This window comes from Amblyraja radiata, chromosome 31 (genome assembly GCF_010909765.2).
Source record: "Amblyraja radiata isolate CabotCenter1 chromosome 31, sAmbRad1.1.pri, whole genome shotgun sequence".
NCBI lineage: Eukaryota > Metazoa > Chordata > Chondrichthyes > Rajiformes > Rajidae > Amblyraja > Amblyraja radiata.
In genome coordinates this window covers 21491539-21519111 of record NC_045986.1, presented here as the reverse complement: position 1 = coordinate 21519111, position 27573 = coordinate 21491539, and the positions used below count along the sequence as shown (strand labels likewise).

General features: G+C 43.1%; 1 protein-coding gene across 3 annotated transcripts in view; it reads right to left on the bottom strand.

Annotated features, from left to right (window-relative positions):
- Nucleotides 1–875: 875 nt before the first annotated feature.
- Nucleotides 876–27573, bottom strand: part of nphp4 (nephrocystin 4) — a 204821-nt gene continuing 178123 nt past the window's right edge. For all 3 annotated transcript variants that reach the window (XM_033048072.1, XM_033048073.1, XM_033048074.1), the window contains 7 exons: nucleotides 25201–25357; nucleotides 17237–17322; nucleotides 10617–10702; nucleotides 8993–9164; nucleotides 7828–8007; nucleotides 5894–6037; nucleotides 876–3418 (listed from right to left, as the gene is read on the bottom strand). In XM_033048072.1, coding sequence (XP_032903963.1) covers nucleotides 3278–3418; nucleotides 5894–6037; nucleotides 7828–8007; nucleotides 8993–9164; nucleotides 10617–10702; nucleotides 17237–17322; nucleotides 25201–25357 — 966 coding nt within the window. In that variant the 3' untranslated portion in view covers nucleotides 876–3277. The remainder of the gene's footprint in view (nucleotides 3419–5893; nucleotides 6038–7827; nucleotides 8008–8992; nucleotides 9165–10616; nucleotides 10703–17236; nucleotides 17323–25200; nucleotides 25358–27573) is intronic.

The window sequence follows — 27573 nt, the reverse complement described above, 5'->3', positions numbered from 1 at the left end:
CACAGTACAACGCTTCATGATGTTCCCCCGGGCCTCCTTGCGTGGTTTCACCAATTAGCAGCAACTAGGGTACGAAGGAATTGCAGATGCTACTTTAACACCAAAGATAGTCTCAAAATGCTGGAGTAATTCAGCGGGTCAAGCAGCATCTCTGGAGAAAACGATTAAGCAGCATCTCTGGAGAAAAAGAATAGGGAAACCTCTAGTTTCAACTCCCCTGACTCTCTGTCTAAAGAAGGGTCTCGACCCGAAATGTCACCTATTCCTTTTCTCCAGAGATGCTGCCCGACCCGCTGAGTTACTCCAGCATTTTGTGTCTATCTTCGATAGCTTCTAGTATTTCTCAGCAAGATACACATAAATAAAGAATTGCTTAAACATATTGTTCACAGGATTCCATTGTTCTGGATTAAAACCAGTATCAATCTTACTTACATGTTCCAGATCAATTATTTTATCTCTTTCCTTCCTAGAAAAAGACACAGACTAATAAACCAGATTGATTTTATTTTTTTAAATTGTAAAACATTCTCTTTATAGTGTTACTCAATAACAAAATCTGGAACTATAAAAAGGAATACATTAGTACAAATGACATTGTAAAAATCTGCACATAACCCAGTTGTTTGTAGTAGACTAGTATATTCTTCCTTTAAAAAATATGTTTTGTGGATTATTCATGACAAAAAGGGGCAAACTGGCTGGATGGGGTTTCACAGTCAACAAGCTGCCACAGTATTTCCAATTTTACACTTATGCCGGCAGCATGTCAGAACTGAAATGATTGGACCTTTCAGAAAACAAACACAGGCTAAATGTTAAAAATAATAGTTTAAGATCTTGAATATTTTTCTCCACACAAAAATATATTTTTTATAAACATTATATACTTTGAAGTCAACTTCTAATCAATTGCATGTCAGTTCAGGTGATGCCTGTTAATGCTGGTGGTGCTGTCAATGTGGGGCCACCCTGTCAATGTGGACATCACCTTGCAGTATGTGCACCATTTATCAACGTGAACAATACTTGTCAGTGTGCCAGTCAAGACATCATCAGTCAGTGGATACAGTCTGTCACTGTGGGCACTACCTATTAACGCAAAGACTACCCATCACCGTAGGCACTGCCTGCCAATTTGGAGATTGCCGGTTAAATAAGTATGAAACCTGTCAATGTAGGGAATGATTGCCCGCGAGGACTCTGCCTGTTAATGCTGTGACTGCTTGCTACCTAACAACACGGAGACTGTCTGTCATTGAGGACACCAAGCACATCTGCGGACACTACTTATAAGATATGATACCGTCTGTCAATACAAACACTGTCAGAGCAAATGTTGCATTTGGGCACAGACATGCCTGATCACACAGAATCACGGGAACGTCGCAACATGGAAGGAGGACCTTTGGCACATTAGGTTTGTGCTAACTCAATACATTAGCCACGCCCCCAGTCCCACTCCCCTGCCACATTCCCAGAGCCCTGCAGATTATTTTCTTTCCATCAGTATGGAAAACAACATCTGTATGTTTACATTATAAAACCAGAATGAACATGTCAGTAGGTTTTTACAAAGGATTATACACTTCAAGGTCCCAAATCCTTTGAGCTGTCGTTGCTTCAGCAGCACCTCCACACAGACCTTGTTACAAGTTCTGATGTTCCCTTGATAACATCAGCTAACTTTCAACTATCATGTAGTTGAATTCCATAGATCTTATTTCTCTGGTGCCACTCTACCAGAAGTGTTTGAAGGAGATAAAATGAAAATCTTTATTATCATACTCAGTGCCAAAGTCTGTGGTATCAGAATACAGATAAACAAAGAGGCTCTCAGAGTATTGCATGCAAGGCTATACCTGCAGGCACACTCAGTGAGAAGTTAGAGGACTGGTAGGAGCATTGGGTGTAGCGTGCAGTGGCAACGGGATCAGGAGGAGAACTATGTGGGTGAGGGGAAGAGGTCAAGCAGAGAGCATTGTGTTGGGGGTGGGGGAGAGACTGGGTTAAGGACCAGCAGAAGATTGTTTTGGTGAGAGAACCAGCAGCTACACACTGTGCAAGGGATGGGGAGAGGGTGATGAGGAGCACATCAGGTGGGGAGGAGTGAGGATTAGTAGGAAGACTTTGTGCGGGGGCTTGAAGGGATGAGGAGAGGAGCGCTCTGTGTGGATTAGAGGCTGGGGGAGGGCATGAATTATTTGCAAGAACCCTCCTTGACTTTAAGGAGAGTAGGAAAAGTGTTGATCAAGTACATTCTGCCAGTAGGATTTCCTGGTTCTTGTTTGGTCAGTTGCTGCACGTTGACAAGGAAGTAGTAGTTGTATCTGTCCAGTATATTTAACACAGTCTAATGCCCGCAAACGACTATACAGATCAGGAAGAAGAAACAGAAGAGTTACCCAACAGAATATTCCAAAAGGATTTTAAAAACAGATAGAGAAGATGCAAGTAGTTAGGAAGCTTTGCACAAAAGAAGATGAAGACTCTAATATTTAAAACATTCTAGCTGGAAATAATGTCACATAAGGACACACGTGAAAGTTAACAGTACATCATGTGGGTCATAAGGCCATAATATTGAAAAGGTCAATTACTATAATTCATGGAGAGATTTTAAAAGGATAACCAAAATTGTAATTTTCATTTGATTTGAACTATTGCCAATGGCTGTTGAAGAAAAGCACTGCTGAGTGAATGGGACATTGCAAAAGAGTTGGGCAGCTGCACACTCGATGAATTGGAGATTGTCCAGGATGCAGCTTGGAAGATTGGCGAGAAGTCTGTTGGAGCAGGAGGACTTTGAGTTAATGAAAATAAAGATAAGGCTTTCAGCCGACAGAGAGGAACCATGTTATGGAAACTAAAGCAAGCAATTATATTTATGAGTGATGCTTGGACCTCTTCTATTATCTACAACCAGTACCACATTAGAGGCAAGAATTACATTTTGGCAACAAAACAGTTTGGATTGAGAGAGCAAAGTGTGAATCGAGTGATACAATCCCATGATTTGGCAATCATTTGATGCAGTATGAAGCAGAGTACCAGCCTGACAAGTAGCAGTCACTTTGTTGCAGTTTAAAATGGAACTGAAAGCTTTCCTGCTGGTGCAGCAGTCAAATCTTGTCCAAGGGATTTAATTGACAGACTGGCATGTGCACATGAGCTTCAGCAGTGACGATCCTTCCACAGGTTGATGGCGGAGGGTTGTATCTTTCTTAAAATGAAGTGACTTCACACACTCCGGTGCATCTGGCATTCAAGTATGATTTTATTGGTATGTTACTTTCACACAATAAGTTTCTTCATTGTTTTCTGCCTGATCATTAATGAAAACCAGGATTTCCTCCTCCCCAGTATTCAGGACTGGTGCAAACCGTAGGCCTATGTGGTAGGTTTCACCACCTTCAAGCTGAAACAAATTGGGAGCTTGTGAACTCAGGAACACATCAACCAAAACATTCAACAATTAATCAAAGAACAGGTTTTTGAAGCCAAAAACTTTGATGCCCATAAATACTTTGCTAACTAAGTTATAACATTATAGGAAATGTCAAGCAGTATAATGAAGTCAGCTTAGACTATATAAACTGAATCTGGAGGTGTGCATTTTCACACTTCTATACCTCGTGCTTGATAGGTGAGGGGAGAAGAGGGAGTGGCCAGGGTGTGACTCACCCTTGATTGTGCTGCTGGCCTTGCCGAGGCAGTGTGAGGTATAAATGGAGTCAATAGAAGGGATGTGGTTTGTGTGATAGTCTAGGCTGCGTCCACAATTCTCTGGAATTTCTTGCGGTCTTGGATGGAGCTGTTCCCAAACCATGCTGTGATGCATCTTGATCAAATGCTTTCCACGGCGCATCTGTAGAACTAGCGGTAACCACATGGATCAATGCTGGGATCCTTGCTTTTTGTTATCTATATTAAGGTCTAGATGTGAAAGGCCACACACAGTGGTTGGAATTGGCTGTTGGGATTCCTTGTGGTGAACAGGTGAGATTAATGTAGCATCTCAAATACTTTACTAGAAGTGGTTTGATATCCACAGTGCCGAGGAAACACATGTTGTGAAGCCTGTTATACCTTGTTTAAACTAGAAATGATGGCCAACATTTGCAGGGGAATGAAATCAAATACACACTACAGAAACTATATTTTAATAAATGTGTGATTATTGTGTGGGAAGCACTGCCTGAGGAGAGGGTGGACTCACCAGAATTGGTTTATTCAACTCTAAATTTGACCATTTTTTCCACAAACATTTTTTTTGAAGAGGCAGGTAAGTAATTTGAGGCACAACACACTGTTGATGGCATATGTTAGGTGGAGTGAATGTAACATTAACTTGGTTTCCAAAGTGCCCCCCAACTGGACTTTTCCTCATATCATGTCCAGGCTTGTTGTTGTTTAACAAGCAAAAATTGGTTGCCGCAATCTGCCATTTGCATCGTCAATGAAACGTGAAACAGAATAATCATTTTGGGTCAAAGACCTTACGTCAAGACTGGGATAGTGAGAAAACAAGTTGGTGTAAGTTGCAAAAAGACGGGGAAGTATGAATGGAACAAAAGGAATATCTCTGCTGGTTGAAAGCCATTATGAACATGATGGGCTGGATGCTTCATCAACAGATTAAGGGCAGCACGGTGACACAGTGGTAGAGGTGCTGCCTTACTGCACCAGGGACCCGGGTTCGATCCTGACTACGGGCGCTGTCTGTATGGAGTTTGTATGTTCTTCCTGTGACCTGCATGGGTTTTCTCCGAGATCTTCGGTTTCCTCCCACACTCCAAAGACATACAGGTTTGTAGGCTAATTGGCTTGTTATAAATGTATATTGTCCTTAGTGTGTGTAGGATAGTGTTAATGTGCGGGGACCACTGGTCACGCGGACCCAGTGGGCCGTAGCGTCTGTTTCCGAGCTGTATCTCTAAACTAAACTAAATAATTATCACAATGGTTCCCAGTTTTTCCCTGAAATATTCCCTTTGTCAAAACTAATGTTTCTCTATTCACAGATTCCATCTGACCAATGTTTCCAGCAGTTCAGATTTTGTGCATGTTCTTACCCTGCATCTAGCAGAGTGCACAACATCAGATGCTGGGATCTTATGTTTTATTCTGTAGTGATTTCATTTCTATATTCAAAATACCATTTAACCATTCATTTTCCACAATGAGGTTCCAGACTGTAGAACGTAAGGTTCATTCCCTCCATCTTATAGCTATTCATTGTTGCTACATCACAACATTTGTGTGGCTGATGACCAGAACTGAGTAGGTTTACTCCAGGTGTGAGATCACTTACGCACTGTAAAATCACAAATGGAGTAACATTGCCAATCAGCTTTAACGGTGTAGGTAAGCAAATAATTCCTTGGATACGTTTCTATGTCTTTCTGATGGATTTACGTTTATAAGAGATAGGGGCAGAATTTGGCCATTTGGCCCATCTTGTCTACTTCCATTCTGCCTTCTCCCCATATCCCCTGACACCCGTACTAATCAAGAATCATCAATCTCTGCCTTATGTATACCCATTGACTTGTTCTCCACAGCCTTCTGTCAATTAATTCCCACAGATTCACCACCCTCTGACATTCTTCAATTCTGAGACCATGGCCTCTGGTCCTAGACTCTCCCACAAGTGGAAACATCCTCTCCACATCCACTCTATTCAGGCCTTTCACTATTCGGTAAGTTTCAATGAGATATCCCCTCATCTAAACTCCAGCAAGTAGAGGCCCAGTGCCATCAAACGCTCATCATATTTCAACCCACTCATTCCTGGAATCTAATATTATCTAATATTAACTTTCTAATATTTCTGCATAACTTTGTAAGAATGAAAAAAAAGTTCATAAACTGAATTATTTAAGGCTCTTACCTCAAAAGAATCTTCTTTGAACAGGAGTAAATCAGCGCGATTGGTTCGCAGGAAGTACAATCGTTTTGTTGGGTAGGGATTGGTGTAATTGATCCGCTTGTTGATACCTTTCCCTTCCTCGACAGAAATAGAGATCTCAAAGGCCTTGAACAAAGGAAAGAGCAAAATTAGAAACTGCAGAGGCACGCTGGGAATATCAGTAAGCCAGCCCTATTTATTTTTCTTTATTCTAGTCAATAGTCTGACTTCAAGAGTAGAAAAGGCTTCATTTTTCACCAATCAGCCAAAATAAGGTTCATTATTTCTCAACATCTTTAGTTTAGCTTAGTTTGATTTAGTTTAGGGATACATCATGGAAACAAGCCCTTCAGCACACTGAGTACCATTTTGACCAGCAATCGCTCGTAGACTACCCGTACACTGCAAATGGCTGAATTGTAATCATGTACTGCCTTTCTGCTGACTGGATAGCACGCAACAAAAGCTTTTCACTGTATCTTGGTACACGTGACAATAAACTAAACTGAAACTGAAATTAGTTATATCCTACACATTAGGGACAATTTATAGATCCAATTAACCTACAAACCTGCACGTCTTTGGAATGTGGGAGGAAACCAGAGCAGCAGCAGTAGAATTGCCGCCTTACAGCACCAGAGACCCGGGTTCGATCCTGACTATGGGTGCTACCAGTACGGAGTTTGCATGTCCTCCCTGTGACCGCGTGGGTTTTCTCCGAGTGCTACGGTTTCAAAGGTTTCAAAGGTCTTTTATTGTCACATGTACCAATTAAGGTACAATGATATGCAAATTACCATACGGCCATATGAAAAAAAAGCAACAAGACACACAAATACATAAAAGTTAACATAAACATCCACCACAGCGGATTCCCCACATTCCTCAATGTGATAGAAGACAATAAAGTCCGATCTTCTTCCTCTTTATTCTCCCGCAGTTGGGGCAGTTGAACCATCCGTCGGGGAGATCAAAGCTCCCGCAGCCGGCGGTCGAAGCCCCCGCGTCGGGGCAATCAAACTCCCGCGTTGGGGTGGTCGAAACTCCCGCGGCTTTGAGTTCCCGATGTCGGTCTCTGACGAGTGACCGCGGGCTCCATGATGTTAAATCCGCAAGCACCCGCGGTTGGAGCTCCGAGGAAGACCCCTGGCAAAGGGATCGCGGGCACCGCGATGGGAAGACCGCAGGCACCCGCGATGGAGCGCTCAAAACCAGTCTCCAGCAAAGGATGCCAACTCCTCGATGTTAGAACGCAGTGCGGACGGAGATACGATACGGAAAGAAATCGCAACTCTGTCGAGGTAAGAGATTAGAAAAAGTTTCCCCCAACCCCCCTCCCCTCCACCCCCCACATAAATCAAGTTAAAGAACACTAAAAACATACATTTAACACAATACATACTATTTAAACACAAAGAAGGAAAGGACAGACAGACTGTTGGCAAGGCTGCCATTGCTGGCGCCACCCGGTGGTTTCCTCCCACATTCCGAAGATGTGCAGGTTTGTAGGTTAATTGGCTTCTGTAAATTGCCCCTAGTGTCTGGGAAAGAACTAGTGTATGGGGATCGCTGGACAGTGCGGGGACTCAGTGGGAACCGAAGAAGAGCTGGTGTTTTGAGAAATAGTGGGACTGAGAAAAGACCAGGGCCAAAGAAGTGTAGTCTGAGGGAAGTATTAGGACCAAGGGAAGTGTTGGAGCTCAGGGAGGAGTCGGGGCCAAAGGGAGCATCATAGCAGAGGGTGAGAGGCTCTACCGACAGGCAAGAAAATTAAAAACTAGGAAAGATGGACGCAATGAGTTGTCCTCAGTTAAAGAGGCATGGTCACTGTTGGTCGAGTGGAATGATGAAAAGACCAATATCCTTACTCAATCTATTTTTTCAGAAAATGGTTCAACTACATAAAATCTTGTTACCTTACAGATGGTGGGTTGTTTACAGGTTAAGCACACAAGCCAAGAAGCCACCAGCTGATGGAAATCTACATCTACCACATTCAGATAGATGCATCTCTCTCCTTCTATCTGAGGCCGGATGCGAAGATGCAGATCTTTGACCACATGTGGTGGAAGTGTAAAGACATCTGATGGCGTAATCTAGATGATCATACAAACAAATTCAAACAGTATTTCGTCTCCAAATACCAACTTTTAAAATTGTACATATCTAATTTTAATTGCCTAAATCTCCTTTGTCACAAATAAAAGAACCAAAGCCTAGGTAGTCTCTCATTATAACTATAATTCTACAGACCTGGCAACATTCTTAAAAATCTTAGCCGCATCCTCTCAAATATACAATAGGATGATAGTACTTCATATTATCTCAATAAACTATTGAAATATATTTTTTAATTCAAAATCTGATAGATACAGCCTATTGATCAATGCCTGTTCGCAGAACAATCCTATCCCTCTTTATTTCCCTGTAACCAACTCTCTTTCAGATGATTAATACCTCCTCACCACCCAGTGTCACCACCACCCCCACCCCATCCTGCCCTGACTTTCTTACCACCTATCTGTATTTGGGAACATTTACTGTTGCCAATCCACTGAGGTCCCGCATGTCTTTGGGAGGCTGAAGGAAAGTGGAGTGCTCAGGGGAAACTCACCCACTCAGGAGAAGTTGCAAACTTCACATAGACAAAATTAGAGGTCAGAATTGTGTCCAGGTTATTGAACTGTGAGACAGCGATGTATAAGTACACAGGAAAATAGAAGCAGAAGTGGGACTTCTGACCCCTCAAGCCTGTCCTGCTAGTCAATATGAACCTGGCTGATCGACCCTGGCCTCAATGCCTCCTCTGGCCCAGCCCCATTGCTCTCAATCCCCTGTGCCATCTCTAATCACATCTCTATTGTGCTGTACACGATATTCTAGCTATGGCTTATCTAATGTCTTATACAATTCTGAAACATGGCTTGCTACCTTCAGGGATAAAAGGGCAAGCAACCTAGCATCCCTCAACATCTCAGTCCCTTACCATTAATTGTATATTCCCCTGCTGTTTTTACTTTCCTGAATTCCACTTTTCTGCATTGAATTCCATTTGCCATTTGACAATAAATTTCCAGTTACCTCAATCTGTTCAGGGTCTGAGGTGTAGGCAGCCACCTTTCTGGCAGATTGTGTGCCTCGCAACACCAGTGACAATTGGGCTAGCTGGCCCACCACACAGTTGACATCTACCCGCTGGAGTGACTGTACATAGAACTGCCATATCTGGATAGGCATGGCCAGCCAGGGGTCCCTGCAAAATGCATGAGAATGCTTCAATTGTTTACATACATTTCCCACCTTATTTGATTAATTTCAGCACAATATGCAGAAAAACTAATGTTTTTGCAACAAAATTACATCCTTTTACACTGTGATCGTATCCAGTCTCTTGGCAAAGATTTTCAGGAGAGCTCTTTTTCAGTACCTGGTGTCAAGTGTGGAATTAGATTTTTAGATTTTAGATTTTAGAGATACAGAGCGGAAACAGGGCCGTCGGCCACCGAGGCTGCGCTGACCAGCGAACACCAGCACTACCCTGCACACTAGGGACAATTTATAATTTTTACTGAAGCCAATTAACCTACAAACCTGCACATCTTTAGAGTGTGGGAGGAAACCGGAGCACCTGGAGACTATGCGGCCACTAGGAGAATGTACAAACTCCCTACAGACAGCACCCGTCATCAGTATTGAACCCGGGTCTCTGGTGCTGTAAGTTAACATCTTTACCACTGCCTCACTGTGCCACCCATTTTGTGACGTGAGTTAATATGACTTTCTGCTACCATGTGGTAGCGGGGAGTATTACTCCATATCTTTCAGCATGTTAAATTTCAATCAGGCTACAGAACAATGAAATGAAAGCTGAAAATGCTGGGGATGCTCTACAGGTCAGGCAACATCAGCAAAGAGAGAGAAATAGAATGTGTAGGAAGGAACTGCAGATGCTAGTTTAAACAGAAGATAGCAGATGCTGGCCTGAAGAAGGGTCTCGACCCAAAACATCACCCATTCCTTCTCTCCAGAGATGCTGCCTGTCCCACTGAGTTACTCCAGCTTTTTGTGTCTATCTTCGAGAGTAACAGAATTACTTTCAGATCAATGACCCTGCATTAGAACCCTGCTCTGTTCCCTCTCCATAGAGGCTGCCTGGCCTGCTTTTTTATTGTATATTTCAGATGTTCTTTGCAGTCACAGAATAGAGAAGGCCCCAGAAGAATTTTCTGTCAATTACCCTGCTTTTATCAGTTTCTTTTTTGCTACTCCCAAATGATGCAAAACACAGATTCCGAATTCACCCTTTTTGTGATAGGAGAAGGGAAAGTGTCACCTGGGGCCCATTTCCAACAGGAAACCCGCAATTGTGGATAGAAAACAATATATGATATTGAAAGCCTTGGGTTTGAATCCTGCAGATCAAACAGTGTGCAGATAAGAATTTATTAATTCAAACTACATACTTATTTCCCTGAATAAAATCAGCTCCCTAAAACCACCGATCAGTTACGATCCAAAATCTGATCATGGCCTTTCTCTATCCAGGCCTTTCACAATTTGGTAAGTTTCAATGAGGTTCCCACGTGTCCTTCTAAACTCTGGAGAGTACAGGCTCAAGCCATCAAATGCTCATCGTACATATGGTGAGATGGTGCCTAATTTCAGTAACAAACATTTTTGAATGGAATCAGTGGTGGTCACTCACATGTAAATCAGGACAAAAAACTTCTTGATCTCTGGAGTGGGTCCACATGCCACTTTCAAGAAAATATCTTGGGGTTCATTGGGAGCCTGCAAAAGAAACAAAATTGAGACAAAGCATAATTAATTGATCTTGCTGCAGGAAGTATTTATAATGTATTGGAATCATTGGAGGTGATATTTGGGAGTTTATTCAGGTGCTAATTGTGCTCCCAAGTAGATAGGATGGGGTCAAGAGTTGAATTGTGAAGAAAGGAACTGCAGGTGTCGGTTTAAATCAAAGATAGATACAAAAAGCTGGAATAACTCAGCGGGACAGGCAGTATCTTTGGAGAGAAGGAATGGAGAGACCCACAACTCGAAACGTCACCCATTCTTTCTCCCCAGAGATGCCGCCTGTCCCAATGAGTTACTCCAGCTTTTTGTGTCTATCACGAGTTGATTTGCTGGTTTCACTGTCTTCAGTGGTAATGAATGTTGGGAGAGGAGTGAAGGGCAGCCATTCAGCAAGTGAATGAGTGCATATGGACTACTGGTTACATTAAATTATCTGAATCCCAAAGAAAGTGGTTAGGACAGGTTAAAAAAAAAACTTAAGTCGCCAGCAGTGAAATTATCCACAGATATTTTAAAAATAAAATCCCTGTAGAGTCTAGTCCATCGAGAGCCTCTATGCTAGAAAACTACAGCTTCTTGTCCTAACTTCCCGGACCAAGGGGATTAATCCAACAATCTCACTGTATCTCCACATTCTTCAGTTTCCTCCCAAACAGATATGTGGAACATTATAGCACGTTCAGCCACAACTGAAGTACCGTGTCCAGTTCTGGTCACCACAGTTGATAAAAATATGAAGGCTTTTAAAGTCAGTTCAGACGAGATTCACGAAAATATGATGCAAGGGATGAGTGATTTCACTTGTGTGGAAAGACTGGAGAAGTCAAGGTTTTTCTTAGATCAGAGGTGTTTGCAAGGAGGTGTGATATAGGCGTTTACAATCACGAGAGCATGAAAAAAGTGGAAAGAGAGAACTATTTCTCATTGATGGAGGAGACAAAAACTAGGGGACACAAAATGAAGGAGATTGGCAGAAAGATAGTGGGGAAATATTTTAAAAGGAACGGCACATGGCGCAACGGTAGAGTTGCGGCCTTACGGCGCCAGAGACCCGGTTTGATCCTGACCGCGGGTGCTGTCTGTGCGGAGTTTGTACGTTTTCCTTGTGACCTGCGTGAGTTTTCTCTGGGTGCTCTGGTTTTCTCCCACACTCCAAAGACGTACGGGTTAGTAGGTTAGTTGGCTTTGGTAACATTGTAAATTGTCCCTAGTGTGTTAGTGTGACAGTGTTAGTGTGCAGTGATCGCTGGTTGGCACGGAAGGTCCTGTTTCCGCGATGTATCTCTAAACTAAATTTTAAAATGAGGCGGAATGACTGCTGGAGTCATAGTGGCAGCAAATTCAATTATATCAGTCTAAAGGGAGTTGGATATGTCTCCGATAAAAAATAATTTGCAAGGTCCATGGGGAGGTGTGGGTGAGTGAGATTAGTTGGAACAGTTTTAAAGAAAGCTACCAGGGTCTCGATGGACCAAAATACTCCCATCTACACTATAACGATTCTGTGATTCTGTGATTCTATTCGTAGAGTTACACAACATGGAACCAGATTATCGTTGTCGTTGGGGCCTAACACCGCAGAGCGGCCTCCAACCGGAACGACCAGGGGGCTCCAGTCACGGAGCCTGCGGACTCACCATCGTAGAGCTGGCCGGCTTTGGAGCGTGGACAGCTGTGGTGGCGCGCAGCTGCAACCCGACTCCGGAGCTTCGGAGGCTCCAGCCGCAGGCCCGGTGGACGGTGACATCGGGAGCTCGAGGGTCTCTGGTGGGAGACCGCTTTTCGGAGCTCCTGGAATGGCAACTTCTCCTGCCCGAATTGCGGGGTTGAAAACGACCCGGAGCAGGGCCTTACATCGCCCGGCGCGGCTTTAACGGCCGCGGGACTTGCCATCGCCCGGCGCGGCTTTAACGGCCGCGGGACTTGCCATCGCCCGCTGGGGGCTTTAACATCGGGAGAAGAATGGAAAACAGGGGAGAGACGATGACTTTGCCTTCCATCATAGTGAGGAGGAGATTCACTGTGATGGATGTTTGTGTTAATTGTGTTCATTGTGTGTCTTGGGGTTTTTTTTCTTGTTGTATGACTGCAGAAACCAAATTTCATTTGAACTTCATTTGAAGTTCAAATAAATGGTATTGTATTGTATTGTATTGTATTGTATTTAGTTTTAGTTTTTAGTTTTAGAGATACAGGTGCACAACCTTTTATCCGAAAGCCTTGGGACCAGACACTTTTCGTAATTCAGAATTTGTCGGTCTTCGGAATGGAAATTTTTTAGCGTAGATTTTAATGGCTGGCTCAGTGGTAGAGTGCTCGGCTCATATCCGCAAGGTCGCGAGTTTGCGCCTTGATCGCGGCAGTAAACTCGGTCGCGAGTTTGAGTCTTCAATGTAGTTTTTTCTTGCAGAATAAATGTTTGTATGAAATGCAGTGTAGGAGAGGTGTACTGACTGTGTGGGCAGAACTTTGGAAGTGATTGCCCACCAGTCTAAAAAGCCGCTGTGTCTCCCTGTCCCTGGGATAGCAGGGGGCGATCAAACAGCACAATAACCCCCCCCCCCTCCAACTCCAGAGGAATCCGCTCCCCGATGGGCCGCTACGGCGACAAGTGGCAGTTTGCCCACAGCCCGAGCTGCGCCCCCTCATCCGCCACCCCAAGAACAAGACGTACCTTGCACACCATCAGCTTCTGCCCCTACGTGTTCCTCTGGAGTTGGAGCGGGGCTGGGCTGGAGTTGCTGCTGGAGTGGGTCTCTGGGATCTCCGTGCTCGCAGTGGGCCTGGGGGTCGGTGTCCCGTTGGTCCTGACGTCTCCGGCCACCCCCCTGGACTGGAGCTGAGACTGGGAACTGTACCGCCCTTGCCCCCTCCCTCTGCAACTGCAAACAACCCCACTCTCCTGCAAGGGCGGTACAGCTCCCGGAGGATGGCAGGTGGCCGGAGACGTCAGGACCAACAGGAACCCGCTCCCCGATGGGCCCCTACGACGCCCCGAGCTGCACCCCGTCATCCGCAACCCAGGTCCCTCTGTAGTTGGAGCGGGGCTGGGCTGGGCTGCTGTTGGCTGTGGGTCTCTGGGATCTCCGTGCTTGCAGTGGGCCTGGGGGTCGGTGTCCCGTTGGTCCTGACGTCTCCGGTGACTGTCACTGTCCTGCTGCAATCACCGACGTGAAGACAGTGCAAAGCCCCCGCGCCGGTGCAATGGGCGGGGAGCTGGAGAGGGGAGGGAAGGGGTCACACACATGGTCGGGAAGCAGAGGGGTGTAGGTGGGGTGAAACTGAAGCGAGCGACAATCTGCTGCTGCCTGCCCGCTGAGTTAAAAAGTTCCCACGCAAGACTCACGAAACACTGTGTTTCGTGAGTCTACCGTGGGAACTTTTTAACTCAGCGGGCAGGCAGCAGCATATTGTCAATTATTAACCCTCCCGCACAATATACCCTCACCTTCTCTTTTATGAATGGGGATTTAGTTCCCCTTTCTTCGAGGACCGACCGGAGGTTCCGCTGTCACCTCTGCGGGCCGCCCTCGGTGAACGTTTTCAAGGACCTTTCTTCAAGGACTGAAAAAATGGCCGCTATTCGGAGGTTTTCGTTATTTGGATCTTCGGATAAAAGGTTGTGCACCTGTACAGCGCAGAAACAAGCACTTCGGCCCACCGAGACCACGCAGACCAGCACATTAACACTATTCAACACACACTTGGTACAACTTACATTTTTACCAAGCCAATTAACCTACAGACCTGTACATCTTTGAAGTGTGGGAGGAAAGCAGGGCTCCAGGAGAAAACTCACGCAGGTCACGGGGAGAACATACAAATTTTGTACAGACAGTACCCGTAGTCAGGATCAAACCCAGGTCTCTGGCGCTGTAAAGCAACAACTCTACTGCTGTGCCACCATTTTAGAAGCTAATCGGAGACATCTTTAACACCATGTAACAAAGTGAAAACTAAATTGCCACTGTTCAATGACTAACATTAACATTCTGATCAGTGTGGCAGAAACAGAAATAAATATTCATGTTTTAATGGGTAATCCATTTAGCTGGATAATTATCAAACCTCCATCCATGTATTGACTCTGTGACTCTATTTAATAGCTGAATTCAAACTCCATGAAAGGACTTCCCTATATATTACTCTGTTTTGTTCAAGGTCACAACAGAATCTCCTTTGAATTATGGCTTAAGAATTTAGCTGAATTGTTTTGTCTCTTTCATCATTCACCACAAATTCATCCTGATGGACATCCTCTCGAATCCTCCTGTCACAGGATGATCCAGCGTTCTCTGCAGAATGTAGAGGCTGCGTTATCATCTTCTGTGGGAAAGGCTGGAAATTTGAAAGAATCCAAAATAGTGCACTGTTTGCAACTCTGATTATCTCGTCTGATAATGTGAAGATAATGGCCCAGAATTTGGGGTCAGCAGCCTGCCAGGCACATTTATTGTGGTTCTTGGAAAAACCATTAGAGGTTGTGCTGTTCGTGCAGAAGGTAATGCTGAAGGAAAGCCAACCATATCCCTTAGCTAGCTGTCAAAGCTGTAAAAACTGACAATTGTTTCTTGAGCTCAAACATTATTAAAATTAATTATTAAATGATTTAAAAAAATATATAAATAATTAAATTACAAACACACAAAACATTTGTAGAAATTTAAAAGTATAAAAGAGATTAAATTACCTCATACTCCCCTTTGTACTTTGTAGCCATTTCCGTTCATTGAAATGAAAGGATGGCATTGTGGCGCAGCTGGTAGAGCTGCTGCCTCACAGCGCCGGAGACCTAGGTTCGATCCTGACCTTGCCTGTTGTCTGTGTGAAGTTTGGATATTTTCCCTGTGACTGCATGGGTTTCCTCTCGGTGCTCCGGTTTCCTCCCACATCCCACAACCGTGTTGGCCTGTGTAAACTCCTCCGAGTGTGTAGGGAGTGGATGCGAAAGTGGGATAACAATGAACCATTGTGAAAGGGTGATGGACTCGGCGGGCCGAAGGGCCTTTTTCCACGCTGTATCTCTGAAACTAAAGCTGTTCCTGCATGTCAACCAAACCAGGGCAAGATATTCAAGCAGACCGGCCACTGTGACTGGTCGGCAACTGCATTACTTTGTCATTTCTTGCTGGATGGGAGAAGCTGACTGCAATTTCAAGCCTCTGTGATCACACAGCAATCCCAGAGCTGTGGAAGGCTGGGTAATTGTAGGCACTTACCAGCCAGTCTCACTGCATAGAGAATTTTCACACACTGTGAGTAATGATGGGGACGTTATCCTAACCACCCACTGAAATCATTGATAATATGGTCGCTGATTATGGTGCATTGAAAAATTATACTGAAAAAGTAAGATATTAAACAAGTAATAATTAACATTCAAATAATTAATACAGCGGATTGTTTTTTGGAATTAACTTAGTGTAGGTTTTCACAATTCAAAGATCATCAACAAGATTTAGCAAGGAATAAGGAAGGCAGATAGTATATTAGCCTAAAACTGCAAATTGATTTAGTATAAAATGTCTTACTAGAATTATATGGTAGACAAAAATGCTGGAGAAACTCAGCGGGTGAGGCAGTACTATGGAGCGAAGGAATAGGTGACGTTTCGGGTCGAGTCCCTTCTTCAGAAGAAGTCTGAAGAAGGGTCTTGACCCAAAACGTCACCTATTCCTTCGGTCCATAGATGCTGCCTCACACGCTGAGTTTCTCCAGCATTTTTGTCTACCTTCGATTTTTCCAGCATCTGCAGTTCTTTCTTAAACATTTTGTATACTGGAATTATATGATGCCCAAATAAATCTGCAGCTGGAAACTTGTGTATAGATTTGTCCTACCTAAGCACTGAAGATAATGCAACAAAGGCTGCGAACACTAATTCCTGGGATGGGGTGTTTGCAAGAAAAGAAGTTAAGTAGACTGGGGCTATATTCTTTTGAGTTTAGAGAAATTAGAGATGATCTCATTGAAACCTACAGAATTCTTACAAGCTTCCCTGAGATGCTTCTCCTAGACATTTAATATTGACCTAAACTGCCATTTAAAAACGATTACACTTCTTTGGGGATACCACTGGAACTGTGCAAAGGCATGATGAAAATATTAACTTTGTAAAAGCACAAAGCAGATGGATTTGGACTAATGACTAAGGGTGGATGTATTTCCTTAAGATCAATCAAACCAATTACTAGGCAAACCTTTCAGCCACAGTTATTTTTGCTTCTTAACCCCAAAAGAGTAAAGAGAGGTTTATAAACAAATTCCATGATTCATGACCAATATTTCCACTTTATGGATCAGCATATTCAATTATTCGAGAGAAGTATAGGCCAAGTTCTGGTATCATCTTAGTACACTTTTCTTTGATTCCCAGCACTACATTTATATCTGAAACCATTTTGTTGTATCTGTTTGTCTGCATAATTAGCCTTAAAAAGTTACCAGAATGTTTAATGGCCAAAAGCATTCAACCATTACAGCGTTTCCCGTACAACAAAAACGTACCATTTTCTTTGTGTTACAAATGACGTTTAAATCGGTGCAACGGACATATATTTGAAACTCGGCTTGTGATTCCTTCACCTTCATATCTGGAAAATTTCAAATAACACTCGTGAAAAGCACAATAGGAACTGCAACCGCAACACAAATCTCAACATCCAATTAACAAAAGATGCTGTTGATGTGAATAGAATAAATGACAGCAGGTGAAATTTGGGGGAAAGACAATTTGGACAGTGAAGTTGAATAATGACAATGTATGTTTGCTGCTGGTTTTGACAACAGTTTGACTGATGAAGTTGTGGCCCACTGCCAGAAAAGGACGCAAATGTCCCTTTCCCCAGAGTCACCTTCCAAACTGTTTTCACATACTCCGACAACTCCCATATTGTGAGTAAATATACTGCGAAGTATGAAAATGAGTCATAGATATCAAAATGGTTTTAGCCAGGCATAGGGGGGCCGCCGAAATAAAACAAAGAGGGACTTCCTGACTTGGGAGTGGGGGGGAGGGTGGGGGGGGGGGGGGGGGGGGGGGGGGTGGTGTGCCCAGTGAACAAAGAGGGACCATTGGGGACTACATTCAACATTTTATAATATGTGATGACCCTTTGCATAGTTGGTGTAAGGTATGCAAAACAAAGAACTTCACTGTGACATCACATGTAATAACAAAGTATCAATCAATCAATTTTGTGTAGCTAAAGAATCTTACAATTTTTATGTAAACATAATTAAGTTCAATAAATTATTTATTTTAATCTCCTCTGTTTCTTCTGGGAATGGTAGTTAGATATGATACTGAGATAGATGAGGCAAATTTGCTTATGTTATTGGCAGTAGATCCACAATGGCATACACTTAAGAAGCGCGCGGAGGAACCACAATTGTTCAATCCCATCAGCATTAAAAATAAAACAGTAGCAAACCTGAGGAATGGGAACAGTTTAGAACTCGGGGAAGGAGGACCAAGGGATTAGTTGAGAGGAAGAAACCGGAGTGTAAAAATAAGATTGCAGGGGACATAAAAATTGATTATAAAATGAATACGTGGAGAGAATTCCACCAGAGAAGAGAAATTTAGACCTCTTCAGGAATATTCATCAACAGGAACAAAGAAATAGGCAGAACAATTGAACCAATACTTTGATTCTGTCTGCAGGAAGAAGACAATAAATGAACTAACAGAAATTTTAGGGGTACTGAGGTGTAGTGAGAGGGGGAAACTGAAGGAAATCAATACTACCAGGGAAAATGGTGTCAGGGAAAATCAGGAGAATGCAGGCTGATAATTCCTGAGGGCACTATACTCTACATCCTGGAGAATTTAAGGAAGTGGGCCAAGAAATAGATGCATTAGCAATCAGATAGCTAATGTAACACCACTGTTTGAAAAAGGAGGTTGAAAGAAAACATACAATTATTAAACTGACATTTACAGTGCAGAAAATGATGGACACAAAAAGCTAGAGTAACCCAGCAGGTCACTCCAGCTTGTTGTGTATATCTTCAGTTTAAACCAGCATCTGCAGTTCCTTCTCACATAAAATGATCGAGTCTATTTTTAAAGATTCAACAGGGTAAAATGGCAAATCATTTGGAAAATATTGACAGGACTGGTCAAAGTCAGCTTTTGTTCATGAAAGTGAAATCATGCTTTGACAAGATGTTTGATGTATAACTTGAAGAGTGAATGGGGCAGTGCCAGGGTATTTGTTGTATGTGGACTTTCAGGAGGCCTTTGACGAGATTCAACACGTGATAAGCGTAAAAAATGAAAGAATATGGGTTTCGGATCAAAACTGATAGGCAGAGCGAGTAAACAAAATATAGGAATAAACAAGCCCTTGTCTGTGTGACAGGTAGCGACTGGTGGAATAGCGCAGGGCTTAGCTAAAGTGATTTGCACAGGTCGGGTGAGTGGCAGGTGCTATATAATGAGGATACATTGACTTTCAGAGCAAGAGGGTTTCAGTACATTTAATGCAATGGTACAATTGTGCAACTGCCACAGTGAGATCACACATTGAGTATTGTGTGAGGTTTTGCTCTCTGTATCCGAGGAAGAATGTCCTTGTTATGTCGGGAGAGCAGCAATGACTTACCACGCAGATATTTGGGGATGGTGAGGAAGTCCAGAACCAGTAGTCACAGTTTCAGAATATGGAGCAGGCTTAGGACTCAGAGAAGGAAATATAACTTATATATTTTTTAAATATAACCAATGTCATTGAAATAAGCTGTACAATGCTATTCAATTTACAAGAGCAATGTCAGAAAATGGACTGTTTCAAATGCTGATATTGTTCTGTTTAACAAGTTAAAGGGGGGCAGTTAAAGAAATGTGTATGAAGGAACTGTTTGAACGTTTCTGAAGAAGGGTCTCGACCTGAAACGTCATAATTCCTTCTCCCTAGAGATGCTGCCTGTCCCGCTGAGTTACTCCAGCATTTTGTGTCTATCTTTGGCAGTTAAAGAAATGCTGGCTACATTTTGTGAGGTGGAATGTATATGAGATGGATTTCTAGATCAGCAGGTTGAGAAACCATTGATAGAACAGGCTATTTTGAACATTGTACCGTGCATAGTTTTGCCGTCGATGGACCCCGAGGAAAGAGTGGCCAAAAAGGATAGATTTTTACATAAAATGATGTTATTCAACATGGATTTTCAATCTAAACAAATTAAATTACAAACCAATAAGAGGTGAACTGACTATGATAAATTGGGAAAATATTTTAAAGGCATTTCAAGAAATAATATATAATTTGGAACAAAGAAACATGATATATTATTTAAAAACACAAGAACTCGATGGAATAGGTCGGCTTATCATTGCCTACAGGAGAAAATAATGTGAGTATTAAAACTACGAGAAAAGTTTTTTTTAAGTTGCCCAATATCCAAGTCAGCTAGAGGATTGGGAGTGATTCAGAATTCTGCAAAGAATGAAGAAATTGATAAAGAAAGGAAACAGAACATGAGCATAAACGAGCATGAAATATACAAGCGGACTGTAATCAATTAATTGGTAAATAGAAAGATTAAAAATAGCAAGAGAGAATGTATTAACAAAGAACTGCAGATGCTGGTTAATACACAAAAGGACACAAAGTGCTGGAGTAACTCAACAGGTCAGGCAGCATCTCTGGAGAGCATGGATAGGTGACATTTAGGGTCAAGACCCTTCTTCAGACTCAGGTCTGACTCGAGTCTTCTTCAGACTCAAGTCTGAAGACTGATTTCGACTTGAAACATCACCTATCCATGCTCTCCAAATGCTGCCTGACCTGTTGAGTTACTCCAGAACTTTGTGTACTTCAAGGCAAGGCAAGGCAAGGCAAATTTATTTGTATAGCACCATTCGTGCAAACAGCAATTCAAGGTGCTTTACAGGAAAGAAAAAATAAAATAGTCAATAATTAAAAATTGCAAAATAATACGACAAATGTATGAATAATAAAACAACGTCAATGAAACAATAAAACGATTTTAAAAAGCTCATAAAAGGGTTAAAATTAGACGGTTAAGATTACCTGCATGTCGGGTTATGGAAAAGCTATAGTAAACAACAGTGTTTTTAGGCCTGATTTAAATGCGCTTACAGTCTGTGCACACCTCAGGTGTTCAGGGAGCTTGTTCCACAGGTGTGGAGCATTAAAACCCAATGCTGCTTCAGCCTTTTTAGTTCTGACCCTGGGAACACAGAGTAAACCTGTCCCTGAAGACCTGAGGAGTCTAGGCGCCTCATATACAACAAGTAGGTTAGAGATGTATTTTGGACCAAGACCATTCAGTGCCTTGTAGGTCAGTAACAGAATTTTAAAATCTATCCTCTTACACACAGGGAGCCAGTGCAAAGATTTAAGGACAGGTGTAATGTGGTCCATTTTCTTGGTGTTGGTCAAGACTCTGGCAGCGGCATTTTGGATAAGCTGCAGTTGTTTAATTGATTTTTTATTGAGACCTGTAAAGATGCCATTACAATAATCTAACCTACTAAAAATATATGCATGAACAAGTTTTTCAGTGTCTTCTTTGGACAGAAATCCCTTGATTCTTGCAATATTTTTTAGATGGTAATAGGCAGATCTGGTAATGATCCTTATATGGCTGTTAAAATTCAAATCCGAGTCCATAACTACACCAAGATTTCTGGCTTTGTCTGTGGTTTTCAGTGCAATTGAGTCGAGTTGAGCACTCACCTCTAGCCTTGTTTTTTTGGGACCAAAGACAATAATTTCTGTCTTATTTGCATTGAGCTGGAGGAAATTCTGGTTCATCCACTCATTGATATGTTTGACACACTGGCTCAGTGAGTGTAGGGGACTATGGTCATGTGGTGACACTGCGATATATAGTTGTGTGTCATCGGCATAAGTGTGGTAGGATATGTTAAAATGCTCTATGATCTGAGCTAGGGGGAGCATATAAATGTTGAAATGAATACTTCAGGGCAAATGCAGATTCTACATGGACCAAGATGCGGAGTCTAGAACTGTGAGCTGGCCATTTAGGGTGGTAATAAAAAGCCCTTCCCCCTAAATTCCACTGTTGAAGGCTACTTCAAGTGATTACATGCTAAATCCAGTGACCTAAGCCATCCCGACTCTAAACAGCCGTTAGAGTGATTGGGGAATTATACTTATTTTCTTTCCACATGGACCATGTACTTCAATCCAAACTAAAGCTCTCCCTTCTTCACTGTGAGATCCCAGCAAACTGCACAAGATTGCTGAAGGGTTGGAAATTCATATCACAGCCATCCGCCATAACAATGACAACCCAATTTCCAATTCCACATAGACAATGCCATGCAGATAGGCAAAAATAAATGGTTCTGTGGAAAAGGCAAAAATATATATGGGATATATATGGAATAAACTTATGCTACATCATTTTGTATTTTTTCCAATTATGTTCTGCCTTAATGCCTTGTTTCTTTCTTAATTTCAGACATTATGTGTTATTTATGGGGTTACCCAGCAGCGGATCATGATGGGGAGGCACCTTCAGACTGGGCATCCAGAAATGACCTTGCTCTCATACACGACCCAAAACAAAGAGGAACATTCCACTCTGCCAGGTGGAACAAGGACTACTCTCCTGACCTGTGCTGGGTCAGCTCTTTGAATGGAACCCATTACCCTGCACAGACCCTCATCCTGGAAGATTTCCCACACAGTCAACACCGCCCCTCACTCATACACATCGGCCTACACCTCCCAGTCATAAACAGTTCAAGAAAGATGCGCTGGAATTTCCGCAAAGCCAACTGGAAGAAATACAGTGAAACTCTAGACCAGAGTGTTGTTACCATCCCACTCCACACCATCACTGTAGATGAAGCATACAACCGTTTCTGCAGCGCCATCTATAAAGCCGCCCACAAAACAATTCCAAGAGGCTACCGTCCCCTCTACGTCCCATGCCTGGATGGAGAAAGCGCTGCCCCCCTACAAACCTACAAAACATCAGGGGACCCTGAGATAGCAGAACATCTCATTGAATCACTATCTTCAGCTCAGCAAAGGAAATGGGAGGAGACAGTAGCAGAGCTAAACTTCACCCACTCTAGCAGAAAATGCTGGCGCCTCATCCGCCGCCTAGGAGCTGCACAGAAACCCCCTACCCAAAGCCGACCTTCTGTCACACCCAACCAGGTTGCATCCCACCTACTGAATATTGCAAAAGCATCCCAAGACAAGTCCACCAGAAGAGCTGTCGCAACAGAGCTAAGGACACTTCGACGAACACCTGGAAAGGAAAGAAACCCTGAGCCCTTCGAGGTGGCTGAACTGGAGAAGGTCCTGCAGGGCCTGAAATGTGGAAAGGCAGCAGGTTATGATAACATCTCTCCAGAGTTCATGAAACACCTGGGCCCCCGAGCTCTAACCTGGCTGACCCAACTCTACACTAGGGCCATACAGACTAACTCCATCCCAAAGATATGGCGGACAGCAAAAGTCATTGCTATACCAAAACCTGGCAAAGACGAAAAACTACCAGCAAGCTACCGCCCAATCTCTCTACTCTGCGTCCCACTCAAAATCTTAGAACGCCTTATACTACAACGTATATCTCCAGGAGTAGAAGAGATTCTCAGTGTGGATCAGGCAGGTTTCCGCAAGGACCGCAGCACAGGAGAACGAGTTCTGGCCCTAACCACCTGCATTGAAAACGGCTTCGAGAACAAACTGAAGACCGGGGCAGTGTTCCTTGATCTCACCGCAGCCTATGACACTGTGTGGCACAAAGGCCTCCTCCTAAAACTCACCAAAGCACTCCCTGCCTGGGCATCAGAAACCATCAAATCTCTGCTCTCCAACCGCAGATTCAGAGTTCACCTTGGACAGAACAAGAGTGCATGGAGAATACAGAAGAATGGGCTCCCGCAAGGGTCAGTTTTAGCCCCAACCTTGTTCAACCTTTACACAAATGACCTACCCACCACCAAATCCCGCAAATTCATCTATGCAGATGACATCTGTTTGGCCTTCCAAGCACCAGATTTTGGTACATTGGAACAGGTGCTCAATGAAGACCTTGCTAAACTGGACGAGTACTGCAAAAACTGGCGCCTAAAACCAAGCCCAGCAAAGACGGTCTCCACTGTGTGCCACCTCCATAATGCAGAAGCCACAAGAGAACCAAACATCTATCTGAGCAGGACCAAACTGAAGTATGCCCCCACTCCAACCTACCTCGGAGTGACCCTTGACAGGACCCTATCCTTCAAGGAACATCTCAAAAGAACAGCAGCTAAGGTGAAGTCCAGAAACAATCTCCTCAGTAAGCTTGCTGGCTCAAAGTGGGGGGCAGCAGCCCCCACACTGCGCATTTCAGCACTAGCCCTTGCATTTTCTTCAGCCGAATATTGTGCCCCTGTTTGGTCCAGGTCATCCCACACACACCATGTGGACACCCAATTGAACTCAACAATGAGGATCCTCACAGGAACAATCCGCTCAACACCACTCCCCTGGCTCCCTGTCCTATCCAACATAGCCCCTCCACACATCCGGCGAGTAGTCCTCACTCAAAGGATGCTCCAAAAGACCAAAAACTCCCCTCACCTGCCAATTCACATGGACATCTTCAACCCACCCACTGCTCGACTTCCATCTAGACGACCAATTTGGAAGAACCCACCACCAGCTGATTTCACCATCCAATCAGCTTGGAAAAAGGAATGGGAGTCCAAGGACGTCCCAAATAAACATCTGGTGTCAGACCCCACCCTACCGGTCCCTGGCACCAATCTCCCAAGGAAGCAGTGGACGACGCTGAATAGATTCAGGACTGGACATGGCCCCTGCTTGGCCAGCCTTCACAAATGGGGCAGCAGCCCAACCCCACGGTGTGCTTGTGGAGAGCAGCAAACAATGCAACACATCATTGAAGCATGCCCTCAACAAAGACTCAAAGGAGGACTTGTCACCCTTCATACAGCAGATCAAGAGGCAACTGCTTGGCTAAAGGACTTTGCATTCGCTAAATAAATAAATTTATGCATAATTTATGTATAATTTGATTTTTTGTGTTAGTTTGTCGACATGCCTGCGATGCTGCTGCTGCAGGATTTATCATTGTACCTGTACCCTGCTGCACTTGTGTATATGGCAATAAATTCAACATGATGACATAACAATATTGCACTTAAGGAAAGTATAGAGCTTCTTATTTCAACCATAAATGGCCAGCTCACAGTTCAAGACCCCCCCATCTTTGACCATGTAGAATCTACATTTTGTCAAAAAGCTGGAGTAACTCAGCGGGTCAGGCAGCATCTCTGGAGAAAAGGAATAGGTGTCTATCTTCGGTTTAAACCAGCATCTGCAGTTGCTTTCTACACACTTTGTTTGCACTAGAGGGGATTTTATATTAGTAGTAAGGAATAAGTACTGTTAATACATTCAATATTTAGAACTGTACAGAGGCGGTATATTATGAGAGACAAATAATACCTGTCAAAACCTGAAATGGTGGGAGGCGGATAGACTTCTTCAAAAATGTAAGCTCGGGATGGTAAAAGCGGAATGTCTGATCAATCACATATGGCTGAGCCTCAACACTCACGTGGAGGATAGCAATTGGCTTCTGATCTTCTATTTTAAAATATACCTGAAACAAAGGATACAATTAAAGGAAATTGTAATGTTTTTTTGTTTTTTTTTATTTAAGTAAATATAATGAACCTCAGACAATACATAAACACAAATTGGAGATTTGCTGATCAGGGAAATTTTTTATAACACAGTGTTTCCTTTTAAAAACTCTATTGTCCTGTTTAAAGATTAAAATGTACGAATCCCAGTAATTTATTATTCATCACAGCTTTGTTTAGGTGAGGCAACAACAGCCAACGGGTTTGAAACCCCATATGCACCAGAATACTTGATATTCCAAAGCCTCATATGAAAAAGGGTGACATAAAATACTGGAGAAACTTGGCAGGTCAGGCAACATCTTTGGAGAAAAGGAAAAGTGACGTCTCAGGTCAAGCCCCTTCTTCAGACTGCCCAGTTCTTCAGACTTTTACCATGAAAAAGATAAGTGGATAATATTCCTCTCTTAATCAACACTAACAAACAAATCCATGCAATGTTTATCTCATTGTACTCTGGTTGATCCTGGTGTGCACAAACTGGCTGGGACATTTGCTTGTATTGAAACAGCAGTACCCTAGAAACTGTAACTGGATTTCAAGGTAATATGATGGGAGTTAATGCCTTATGGGACTGTCCCACTCAGGCAAATTTTTAGGCGACTGCAGGAAACTATGCAGTCGCCACATGGTCGCCACATGTTCACGGGAAGTTGCCGGGGAGTCGCCTTCATGGTCGAGAGGAGTTCCCGCATTCTGGGAACAAGTCGTGGCCTCATTATAGTCGCCGCAAATTTTTCAACATGGTGAAAAATTAGTAATTTGTAAATATTGTAAATTTGAAAATATTTAGATATATTTAGAACATTTACAAAGAACCTATAAATCAGTGGTTGTGATCATTATATCAAATATATTATTTATTATCCTTTTATCGCCAGAAGGTCATCTATAGTTGTTAGGCTCTGTAAAATTTCTTCTTTCCTAGGCAGCTCACTAAACAAACCCATACTAATCACATACTACTATCTTTCAACCCGATGCTCTATCTTCAGAAGAATAAAGGATTTGCTTGCTTCTCCTTCAATTCGGTTTACCGTTTTACTATTCAGATGTGGTTTCTGCTACGCTGGGGAGATCAAATGCACTTCAAGTGATTGCTTTGCCAATTGCTCAATTGATTCCACAGACATGTCCTGAGCTTCTGGTTATTTGACACTTTAAATCACCAACTTACTCAGACCTTTGCTTTCTGAACTATTCCACTGAGGCTTCAAGCAAGGAAACAGCAACTGATTAGGTGCTTCAGAACCCACTGGTTATGACAATTTCAGAAAATGTTTATGCTCTTCTCAATTCACCTCCTCCAGCCAAGTGTTTTATATTCAGTCCCACAACAGAAGCAGCAGTTGCCTATTTTTAACTGCTTAAGAATGTGGTGGTGAGACTCTTTATGAAAATGCTGCAAAAGTTAGATAGATCGTTCCAAAGTTTTAAACTTGGAATAAACAAAACATTTTCAGGTCAGCATGGTGTGCGATTTCGAGGGGAATTTGCAGGTGTTGGTATTCTATTAAACTTTTACAGGTGTACGATGGCACCTTGACTGGTTGCATCATGGATCATTTCAGTAATTCAAATGTTCAAGACTGAAGAAGGCCATAGAAAGTGCCTCGTCTGTCATGAGTAGTGATCTAATCACCATCAAATGGATCTTCAGGAAGCGCTACCACAAGAAGGCAGCTAATATCATCAGACTCACACCACCCTGGCCACATTGCCATCTCGCAGCCACCTTTGGGAAGAAGCTTGAGAACCGTTACCTTGAGGTTCTACACATCAATTATCAGGTTCTTGAACCACCCAGCGTAACACGAATCACAACCCTACATCAGCACCAAACTTCTATGGGATATTAAGGTTGCACTTAGGGCAAGTTCATTAGTTCATATGTCATAGGAGTAGAATTAGGCCATTCGGCCCATCAGGTCTACTCTGCCACTCAGTTATAGCTGATCTATCTCTCCCTCCTTGAACTATAGTTCAATCAATCTTTTCCAACCACCGTTGCTCTTCAAGTACTGTTTGCTGTACATATAACATGGAAAGCCTTAAAATAAGGTCATAAGGTCATGTGATAGGAGCAGAATTAGACCATTCGGCCCATTAAGTCTAATTCACCATTCAATCATGGCTGATCCATCTCTCCCTCCTAACCCCATTCTCATACCTT